We start from the raw sequence: 12,365 nt of genomic DNA, 5'->3' as shown, positions 1-12,365 counted from the left end.
TGTCCACTAACGGAAGCGCTGATAACTATTGGAACAATTTACTAGAGTAATATCCAGTATTTTTGGCTGAATTACATCAAAGACACTCATATTGCGTATAGTGTTTTCAAAATAACTCAGGCCTGGTAGACATAAATGAAAATCTTAATGTGTTTATAGTATTAAAGTTTATTGTAGTAGGTAAGCAGATGGTTCCTATCTGACTAAACATTACACCCAGGACTTGCATTGCTGATCAAGTGAACAGGGTTGAATGATATTGAGTCTTTGTTAAATATTCCAGCCTTGGATGATCTGTTTGATTGGAGATAAAATGCAAATGCTTTTTAAATTCCAGCATCTCTGTTGCACATTTGTTCTCACAGGACATAAGTTTATTATACGCCAGATTCAACAGTTAATAGCATATTGCTTCTATTTTTTCTTATAGACCTGTATGACCTTGATTATTTTCAGAATTATTTTATACCTACCTGAATAATATTGCAATTGAAAACCATTTTTAGCTCGACTATTATATATGAAATATATAATATATAGTGGAGCTATCTTACTCACTCCGGCGTCGGCGTTCCTTTCCCTGCCTTCCATTAGCGTGCAAATGTTTTCGTACTACCCCAATTATTTTCATTGTCCCTTGACATATTGCTTTCATATTTTGCATACTTGTTTACCAACATGACCCCAACCTATAAACAAGAGCAGACAACTCTATCAAGCATTTTGTCATAATTATGGGCTTTATGGCCCCTTTTCCACTTAGAATATGCAGCAAATGATAAAGTTTTCCTACTACCCCATTTATTTTCATTGTCCCTTGACATATTGCTTTCATATTTTGCATACTTGTTTACAAACATCACCCCAACCTATAAGCAAGAGCAGACAACTCTATCAAGCATTTTGTCATAATTATTGCCCCTTTTATACTTAGAATATGCATCTTATTGATAAATCTATGTTAAGGTTTGCATACTACCCCAAATATTTCCTATATCCTTTGACATATTGCTTTTATATTTTGCATACTTGTTTACCAACATGACCCCAACCTATAAACAAGAGCAGACCACTGTATCAAGCATTTTTACATAATTATGGCCCCTTTTACACTTAGATAATTGAACATTTTGCTTTAATTGCCACAACTTCTTTATTTATGATCACATTTTATTATTACTTTGACAAAACAACACTTACCTGAATACCACAATGGATTCCACCCAAACAATACCCCATGCCCCTACCCAGAAATCCTCCCCACCCCCTAACCCCCCCCCCCCCCATTTTTTTTAACACCATCTCATAAAGTACCACACCCCACATTATACCCCCCCTCTCACCCCCCCTACCCCAAACAATTTTCATGCCCCCCTTCGAAGAAGAGGGGGTATATTGCTTTGCTCATGTCGGTCGGTCTGTCTGTCTGTCTCTCCGTCCACCAGGTGGTTGCCGGATGATAACTCAAGAACGCTTGGGCCTAGGATCATGAAACTTCATAGGTACATTGATCATGACTCGCAGATGACCCCTATTGATTTTGAGGTCACTAGGTCAAAGGTCAAGGCCACGGTGACCCGAAATAGTAAAATGGTTTCCGGATGATAACTCAAGAACGCTTAGGCCTAGGATCATGAAACTTGATAGGTACATTGATCATGACTCGCAGATGACCCCTATCCATTTTGAGGTCACTAGGTCAAAGGTCAAGTTCACGGTGACCTGAAATAGTAAAATGGTTTCCGGATGATAACTGAAGAACGCTTATTCCTAGGATCATGAAACTTGATAGGTAGATTGATCATGTTTGCAGATGACCCCTATTGATTTTCAGGTCACTAGGTCAAAGGTCAAGGTCACGGTGACCCGAAATAGTAAAATGGTTTCTGGATGATAACTCAAGAACGCTTATGGCTAGGATCATGAAACTTCATAGGTACATTGATCATGACTGGCAGATGACCCCTATAGATTTTCAGGTCACTAGGTCAAAGGTCAAGGTCACAGTGACAAAAAACATTCACACATTGGCTGTCACTACAACGGAGAGCCCATATGTGGGCATGCATGTTTTACAAACAGCCCTTGTTTTTTCTCCTTTTTTTATTTTTGAAAGATTGTCTTATAAATGACCACACCCCACATTATACCCTTCCCCCGCAAAAATAAATAAATTATATTTTGTCATTTTTTTTTAATTGAAAGATCGTCTAATAAATTATTGAATATGAACAATTTCCCCATGATGGCTTACGTTATAATGTCAAGCACTCGAATAGTCAAGCGCGCTGTCCTCTGACAGCACTTGTTTAACAACATTTTAACATTATTTTCACATCTTCAATACAATATTTCAAAAGGAAATATTCAGTTGATTAACACTTTCCCCCATAAGAAGCAAAGTGAAAATGGCTTTTGCAACCACCATAAAACCACAACAGCCTGCGAGTAACTCGCAGTCTGTTCAGGTTTTATTCTGTTTGCTGCTCATCAGTATCTAAGGGTTAGAAATTAAATGTAACTTTCTATGGGACTAAAAATGCGTCAAAATACGTATGTAAGTAATAAATTGTGAATTAGCATGCTGTCAAATCTATAATTTCTTCCTGTTTCACTTTTAGCATCATGTTAAGCTCACCTGAGCACCATGCATACAAGTTCCGGTTGGTTTTGATTTTGCTATTCAAACTGTAGTTTTGTAATAGACCAACAATTTGCTGGGGTTTTATTCCTGTTTCATGTTGTGTAATATCTTGTTGAATTTAAAACATTCAAGTGGTTTGTACATGATCAATTGTTGAATATGGGGAGTTTATGTTAGGATTTCTGTTCCTTGCAATAATTATTGATCTGAACATTATTTTTCCTCCTTTCAGTGGAAAGTTGTGTGGATACTGTGTTTATATTTAGATATTAATTTAAACAAGATCCTTTCTGTAACATTGCATAATAAAAAAAATATGTTGAAATATCTTTTATTTTAATTTTCAAATGTGAACTTGCTCTTTGCAATATCCAGGAGTGAATTATATTGTTATTTGGAGATAAGAAAAACTGAGTTATTTTTTATTGTGAAAACGGTAGCTGCATATCACTTGTCAATTTGTGTGCAAGTTAAATGGTCTGTCTTGATAATACAGAATGTTGTTTGGGGCATTATGGATCTTAAAAGGAATGCCTGGCTGACTGTAGTTGACCTTCTAGTCAGTCCTGTGAGATATTGAAAATCAGGATTTATGCCAGTCATCCAGACAATACAGGAGACTTGTATAATTGAATTATACAACAATTAGCCAATAAGGTGTGCAGTTAAGTGTTATGGTTTGCATAATACTGTCCACATCCAACTGAGTGGTTTGTGCTTAGAGAAAACTGCACAGTTGTACATTCATGTGTTGGTGTGATTTCTACAATGTAATTATCTGATTAAATATTTATACTGGCATCCTGGCTTGCATTCAATCAATGATCCATCATAATTGGCTAATGGCAAACTGCTGGACATGTTCTAATATATACAGGTACATATTAAGTTGGATCCTTGGTGCCTCACTGTATAAGAAACCAATGTTATTTATGGTAAACATATGTCAGTGGGAGACCACTGGCAAATGTTACCTGTAGCTTTGTTTGCGATACCTTTGTTGCATTGGGTAGTTGCATATATTGGGTTCTACAAGTGGAATTGTGTGTAGGGTGCTTGCTCTAAGTGTTACTTCAATGGAATTACTTGGCCATCTGTGTGTGTTTGGTGGAAACTTAATTTTATTAAAAAAATAATTGCTGGTAACTCGTGAAAGTTTCTGTTTTAATACTTAATTTTTATGAAACCTTATCAAATGCACAAAACTTACTTATTCTCATTCAAGACTTTTAATGAAGCTTTCACTGTTCATGTTATTCGTGATTTAGTATATATGACTAGATATTTCAGTGTTTGGACTTTTAACCCATTTATGCCTAGTGGACTTTCCCATCCTTCTAAATTGGATCAATTTATTTCCAAAATTCGGGATGTCGAGTATGTTTTATTTCTATATTTAGAATATTTCTTACAGAAATTCCTTTAACCAAACAGCGCAGACCCTGATGAGATGCCGCATTATGCGGCGACTCATCTGGGTCTACGCTGTGTGCCAAGGCCTTTTTTCTAGACGCTAGGCATAAATGGGTTAATCTACTTAAATATCGCCTAAATATGTATTTATCATTTTCTGTATTAATAAAAAAATGCTGCCATATGAGGAATACTCATCAGCCATAATTAAACCTGTGAGAAATAACACGACTGTTTCACAAAATTGTGATATCTTATTTTTAATGGTTATTTCATATCATAATTTCATCCTGAGTGCATGTTCATGTATTTTCAGGGCACCACAATATCATTAACCCCTGAGCCAACGGGACGCGGTGGGTGTTTGGAGGGCGGAGCACGGCCCAGGCCTATCAGCATTGAAAGTAAGATAAGACATCATGTAGTGTGAAGGAACTATACGACTTGTCCTCATTTTCAAAATTTAATTAATTTGTTTGCAAACCTAAGAGAACTTGAGAATGCTCATAGAATGGGAATCAAACTTTGGACCTTGTGATTGCGAGGCAGTCTATTACACCAGCAACACTTGTCTTATTATGTTAAGATACACATAATACAAGGTTAGTTTGAGATACATGTAAATATAAACACATTCAGCAAAGCTAGAAAATCAATACAAAAAATTGCTAAGCAAATAAACTTAGCTTTTAATAACACATACTTGGCATTGTTATAGTCATAAAATGTCTTTGTTTGAAAATATTCATATCATTCTTAAATGTAAAATGCTTATTAAGACCAGTAAATTGGAATGAAGTTATTTTTAGCTTAACATAGAAAATAACATGCTAATCAGTATCATATACGAGCAGATTGGAAGACGTCTTATGGCTTAATGCATATTATTGCCTTCATTATGTGATGCTTATCATGCCAGTTATTTCAGTTAGATAGATTGGTTTGGGAGATGCTGTTTGCAGCTATTATTGTAACAGACTGATCTTTTATGCGTTCATGAAATCAAAGGATTTGTTTGTTGGCATCTTGTTGAATAAAGCAACTATGTGTTAGCTAAGATTTTATTACTGAATAATGGTATTTTTTGCTTGGTAAATTGACAAGTAGAAACTACCCAGTTAATTATTTATTCATAGATATATAAAGCTAACTTGTTATTGGTAAATTTATAAGTTGATACTGCCCAGTAAAGATTGATGTAAAGCTTAATGTTGTTAACTTATGCTGAGTAAATGAATAGTGGAGACTGCCCAGTCAATCATTAATTGAATAGTGGAGACTGCCCAGTCAATCATTAATTGAATAGTGGAGACTGCCCAGTCAATCATTAATTGAATAGTGGAGACTGCCCAGTCAATCATTAATTGAATAGTGGAGACTGCCCAGTCAATCATTAATTGAATAGTGGAGACTGCCCAGTCAATCATTAATTGAATAGAGGAGACTGCCCAGTCAAACATTAATTCATAGCTAAATAATATTAACTTTTGGTACGTTAAATACTGCCCATTCAAGAATAGATTCATAAGTTATGGGTCTATATTTCAGTTTTTAAAATTAATTATAGCACACAGTTTTATCATCCCAAAAACGTACAATTAATTGGAAAAGAGCATAGACATTCATACTGGTGGAGCAATATATTTTCAATTTCGTATTAATAAATTTTGTGTGCTCAGTTTTGTATTGCCCTTATCAGTAATCACGCTATGTTTGCATGTAGGCAATTTACATAGTTAGGAATGTTTTTAACCAGTGCTGTTGCATATTGCAGACACCAATGGCAAGGGGGTTGGCGGAGGTACAATGCCCCTAATAATTCACCCGACCTTGAACAGCGGTTCACCTGGGTTAAACATGGACATCCCCCTTCCAGTGATCAGCAGTATGTCCAGCATCCCCCTCCCTGTGAGCAACATGAACAACATCCCCTTGCCCCCTGGGGCCATTCCTGCAGAGAATATACCACTGCCATCAAATGCAAGCATTCCTCTACCAGCTGAAAAGGTTTTTATTACTTTGTTGGAAACAAGGGTGCTCTTGATGTGTGGTTTCCTGTTAAAAATATATCTGTAATTCAGGTTTTTGATTTCTAATGAGGATATCATTAGCATTTGCCATGGTAAAAAAAAATCAATATACAAATCTTTTTCTGTTTGTTTCATGTGATAGTCTGGAAAGAAGTTGAAATATCCCACATTTTAAATTAATTAAATAATATAATAATGCAGTTGGAAAATCACTTAAGTATGCATCAGAATTACAAGAAGTTTACTAAAGTTAAAGTATTAGTTTCAATAGTATTAAGTAATAGTAACTTATAGCCTACGTTTTTCTAAACTGCGCTCAGCACTGTTTATTGTGTAGTTCAGAATTACTTTCTTTTTTTGCAGTAGGTGTTATTAACCAGGTTTTCCGCAGGAAAAAACTGGTTATTAGATTGGCGAATGCGGGCGGGCTGGCTGGCTGGCTGGCGGGCTGGCTGGCGGGCTGGCGGAACAAGCTTGTCCGGGCCATAACTATGTCGTTCATTGTCAGATTTTAAAATCATTTGGCACATTTGTTCACCATCATTTGACGGTGTGTCGCGCGAAATAATTACGTCGATATCTCCAAGGTCAAGGTAACACTTTGAGTTCAAAGGTCAAAAATGGCCATAAATGAGCTTGTCCTGGCCATAACTATGTCATTCATAGTGAGATTTTAAAATCATTTGGCACATTTGTTCACCATCATGGTACGGTGTGTCGCACGAAAGAATCACGTCAATATCTCCAATGTCAAGGTCGCCACGACTAAAAATAGATTTATTTTTTTTTAAACAAACTTACAAAGGGGGTTAATTTTGTTTGTTCATTTCAAAAGTTCAGTTTCAGTTTTCTCCCTTTATCAGATTTTTTTTTCACAATGAAAACCTGGTTTTGTGACAATTTTGTCCCTTGTTTTGGAATGATAGATTCTAATAATAATTTACAAATATCGGCAAGTATCATCTTAGAACACAAAACGACAAACATAAAGCCAATAAAAACTATTGCTTGGTTTTGCCTCTCCCACAGTCCCCTGTGACACTTACGAGCTCAGACAGGAAGATTCATGTCTCGTTGGAGCACCTGAGACCACAGGGAGACGAGCTGCTGTGTCGTTCCTGTGCCATGAAGTTCTCCAAGCAGCTGGAGTACGACCTTCACCTGCAGTCAGAGGCTCATCAGCAGGTAGGGTGAACTGGAAGCGCGATCTGTGTATGCAAAAAAGGACTAATGTTCATGGCAAATGAATACACTCTTAGTTACAAATTTATTGATCATGGCAAATGAATACACTCTAAAGTTACGAATTGAAACTTTGTTAAAAAAAATGCTAAATTCGAATACATTATTATTACAATGTTCTTATGATAAAAAAAAACCACATAGATTTTTCTATTTTTTATGCTCCTCGAAAATTTTCGGGGAGCATATAGTTGCCAGTTTGAAGTTCCTTCCGTACTTCCTTCCTTCCGTCACACTTTTGTTACCGTTTCTCATAGCACCTTCAATACTTTACCGATCTCTTTCATATTTGGCATGTAGGTACCTTGCATGGACCTCTACCTTTTGATGAGGTTTGAGGTCACTGGGGTCAAGGTCAAGGTCACCGAGGCTAATAATATATTTTTCGTCACATTTTTGTTACAGTTTCTCATAGCACCTTCAATACTTTACCGATCTCTTTCATATTTGGCATGTAGGTACCTTGCATGAACCTCTACCATTTGATGAGGTTTGAGGTCACTGGGGTCAAGGTCACAGAGGCTAATAATAGATTTTTTTAGGTGGTTATTTACACATAGATTGACAAAGCGCATCATCAGGGAGCATCCATCAGTTTCACTGATATTCTTGTTTCCTGAGATACACAAATGTGACAAAATAAGTTTAGTGATTATTTGTATAATGTTATAAGATTCCTCAACACAGAGTATCAGATTATCTTTGACTTCTTGTTCTCTACAGGCCATCTTCAACTCCTTACATTTATTTGATTCTGTATTTTTCCCCACCAAAAAAAGATTCATATATGTCCTAAAGAGTAAGCTTCACCTGTTGTTCTTTTAGCAGGACCTAAGGTGCAATCATCGTTTCATTTCATGAAGTCTCTTTTAATATCAGCGAAAACTTGCTGAGCATTTTGATTTAGGTATTTTGAATAATTTTTTCTGATGATAATCTTTATTTGTTTCTTTAAAATCTGAGAAAAAAACTTCATTATTTAAGTTGTAGTGTATGAAAATTGCACTTAAAAAATTGTAAAACATGACGTTTTTGCTTGATAATATCTATAATGGATTGGAATTAAGTGATCATTATGCTTAGCAATGGACATATGTTAACTTTTCCAAAAAGCAAGTTGGACATTTTTTTGCTCTTTTGTTTTTAATGTTCATGCCAAGTTTCCTGAATTGTAGAAATTAAAATGGGTATGATTTACACCTGGCTTCTCTTTTTAAACTTTGTTGCTGTTAATATAAGATATATATTTGCCATGCTGAGATTTGATGGATCTTATGCGTGTTCAGGTGTTTGCATTTATAAGTATCCAATTTGTGTAAAATTAAATTGAACAATACCGAATGCTTAATTTTATCAGGTGTTTTGAAGGAAAATCGCAGGTAAGAACGCTTGAACATTGTTAAACCCTGCAGAGTCAAGGACAGTCTTTTATTATAAAAACATATCTTGATATCATTATCATAACATCGTCATATTAAGATCATGGGATGATGAAATATCTATATAAAAAAGCACCACTGTGTAACTTGAGCTATGAGCATCTTGTCACTATTTCGCCAAGGTTTAGGTTTGTCCAAATTTGCACAGGTAGGTATCGTGTTTTATTATTTAAGGCCTTGTTAACATTCATTATCATCGTTAAAATCATCTCCATCATTATTATCATCTTCATCATTGCTTCATCTACTGATTTATCATCGCATCAGTAATGGTGCCGTCAGTGACATTTAACGTGCGTTAATTAAAATGTTCTTTTTAACAATTACAATTTATTCACTCAATAATGATAAATGAACTCTTTCAAATAACATCCTGTTGGTAAATGACACTTGTCAAATATCCATTTCAAGCACTGTTGTCTTGGTTTGATACCAGTTGCAAGCAATATGTATTTGTGGATATTATATTTAAAGATTGTTACGTGTTTATTTGTGTGTTTGCCATGCAGTTTTTTTCTTTTTTGATTCTTTTTTAAATGGCTTAGATATTAGACAGTCAGTGAGCATTGAAAGTATTTATATTCCCTTTTAACCTTCTGTATGTCTTAACCACTTGTTAGACTATATACACCACCAATATCACAGTAACTGCTCTGTTGTGTTAATCAATAATTTGATAACGTAGTCAGTACAATTGCTACATAATTGTAATGAGAAATAATATATGCACCAATCTTGGAGTTTTAAAGTACAAAACAATATAAAAATCTGTCAGAAGGAAAAAACTTGTAGTTTTAATCAAATATCAATCATTTATTGTTATTTTCGTTTCTATAGTAATGTATTTATTTATTTTGTAATGGGTATCTTACACTCTACTCATAGCTTATTCAACAGTATTTATTACCTGTTATATAACATGTGTATTTTTGCTACTGTTCACGTTGGATGCAAGCAGTTGCAGCAGTGTTTATGTCAATACAGTAGTGCACTCTAGCATGTTTTGTTTAACTACTGACCCTTAACACAGTTCCCCGCTCTCTGAGTGTTGGAGTAAGGGCTACAAATGGGGCCAGAGCATGTCTTGTGACCCACGATTCACAAGACTGGCTGTTATTGGTAATGTCTTCTTAACTAGGGACTTGGAGAAACTGACTGCTGATATACTAAAATAAGAGTTTTAGATAAGATTTAAAAAACAATCAGACAAAATCCTATACAATTTTAAATAAAATTCGATGCAAAATTATTTGCATTTCTTATTGCATGTGCGTTAAGTGTCATCCCAGATTAAATGTGCAGTCAGGGACCACACTTTCCACTTGGGATTTTTGTAAGAAGAGACTCGCTTTTTACAAAATTTTCCATAAAGGCGGAAAGTAGCGACCCTATGACGACACTTTATGTACATGCATTAAGCCCTGTTTTCCCAGCTCATATTGTCAGCAGTTTCCAGTCAATGAGAGCCAGTTTTTAGGGTCACCACTGGTAGTAACCATGAACTGAAGTTGCCATGGTGATGGTGGATTTGGTTTTGTTGCAACTGGTCAACATTATTACATTGCACACATTGTTTGCCAGTGTAGAGTATCTCTTTCATTAATCTAATATTCATACTCCTGAACTTGTATAAACAGAGTTATTTATTTTGCTATGTGACTGGTTATTTTGGTCTCCAGTAGGAAATCTGTATTTCATTACATATAATGAAGATTTAAATCAGTTCTGGTAAAATTACAACAGAGATTAGTTGTATATTCTGCAGCTGGTCACCTTTATCCGGTGAAATGCATGATATGTATGTATATATTTTATGTGGTTCAAAGCAGTAGACATAGCAATGTGAGTCTTGTGACATATTACATGTACTTCTCTCCCTTTCTTATCCATCATTGATGTAAGTATGACGACTGTGACATGTCAACTACTAAACAACCTTATTTCATGTCAAGTTTGTTTTTTGCTGTTCCCTTATTTTGTATCATTCACTGTCAACTTTTCTGATTGACTTAGCAAATATTTGTATGGGCATTGTTTTTACTAAAACATACATCTATTTTTAGTGTGGAAAACAAACATTATTTCAGCAATATTTAACGCATTTTTTTTAAAGATTGATATTCATAATTTGTTCTTACTTGTAAGTATTTGGTGTGAAATTATGTTATTTTTGAACCCTGAAGTTTTGTTAAAACCAGACAATTATCAGCTGAACCCTTTACCACATAGATTCAAATTTTGACGCATTTGTAGTCACTAAGAAAGTTAAATTAAAAGAAAGAAAGATAGAAAATTAAAATATAGATCTTTCTTACTAGATTCAAGTGTAAAAGGCTTCATTTCCAACCCTTAGATACTGATGAGGAGCAAACAGCATAAAACCTGAACAGATTGTGAGTTACTCGCAGGCTGTTCTGGTTTATACTGGTTGCGAAAGTCATTTTCACTTTGCTTCTGACAGGGAAAGGGTTAACTTCCATTTTAATCAAAAGAAAATCTCCAGTACAGGATACCTAAAGATATTATATGAAACTAGTAGGTATGGGGAAGAATATATATATGTGTGAAAATGTGTGAACATTTTGAAAATTTGAATTAATTTGTTATAGCTAAAAACAAACGAAACTTGTTGGTAATACACTGAACACAGCAAGACTTTACTTACATATTTTAACTATTGATGAGCTAGATAAAAACTATAGAACCATTTAACGAGCTGCTAGTCATTGAACAAATAAATGCGGTCTTAACTTTTATTTGCTGATTGTGTTGGTTATAACAGAAGTTTCTTAAGACACGTTCTTCACAAATGAACCTAAAATACATATTTGAAATGTTTGCCTCAAAATTAACATTGGTAACAGTTGTGATTCATTTGCATGTTATGTTTGTATTTTATTTGTTCCTTTACTCGATGGCTTTCTTTAGAGAGTTTAGAATGCAGCTAAAGTATAAATATACACACCATCATGTAAACTTGAGATCAGCTACTAAATACCTAACCCTTGCCATGCCACACATGTAGACATACATTTAGTAAAGCTTTGAAATTTGCTAAAATTAAAAGATTTAAGAATAAAATAACATAACTTTATTATAAAATAGATAAAGCAAAAATGCATTTATGTATATTTTGTGTACCCTGTGTCAGTTTGTATTTCTAACGCTTCTTTAAATAAAGATTATCGCATAAATCTGTAAGGTCTTATAAAAAAAGAAAAATTATTTAATTGATTAATTATAAAAATTTGTTAAACAAAAGTTGTTCTTGATAATTCATAGTATGATGTAAACAAATAAATTTAATAAGCAAAGGTCTGCTGGAAAACTGAATTGTTTTACTGTTTATTTTCCATTCAGATGGATTTGTGGTAATTCCATTGTTGCACCTACTTTTTATTTTGCATTTTAATGGCACTAACATTCCTGATGTTTATTCTTTCCTTATGTATGATAGCAAAACCAAATAAAGGAACTGATCTTTTTATTAGCCAACCATAATTTTCTTGAGCCATTCTTTCTGTTTAAACGCCAACCTAAAACAAAAACTGTTTAAGACTTTGATCAAAATATATTTGAAGTGTTAAAGCTGAAAGT

General features: G+C 34.4%; 1 protein-coding gene across 1 annotated transcript in view; it reads left to right on the top strand.

Annotated features, from left to right (window-relative positions):
* The window catches only part of LOC127859327 (G patch domain-containing protein 8-like), a 49,006-nt gene that overhangs the window by 20,190 nt on the left and 16,451 nt on the right, over positions 1-12,365 (top strand). Inside the window, exons 3-5 of the mRNA XM_052396661.1 lie at positions 4,374-4,461; positions 5,832-6,064; positions 7,117-7,272. Coding sequence (XP_052252621.1) covers positions 4,374-4,461; positions 5,832-6,064; positions 7,117-7,272 — 477 coding nt within the window. The remainder of the gene's footprint in view (positions 1-4,373; positions 4,462-5,831; positions 6,065-7,116; positions 7,273-12,365) is intronic.

This window comes from Dreissena polymorpha, chromosome 15, assembly GCF_020536995.1.
Source record: "Dreissena polymorpha isolate Duluth1 chromosome 15, UMN_Dpol_1.0, whole genome shotgun sequence".
Lineage (NCBI taxonomy): Eukaryota > Metazoa > Mollusca > Bivalvia > Myida > Dreissenidae > Dreissena > Dreissena polymorpha.
Note: the sequence above shows the minus strand (reverse complement) of the source record. Positions and strands in the feature narration are given on the sequence as shown.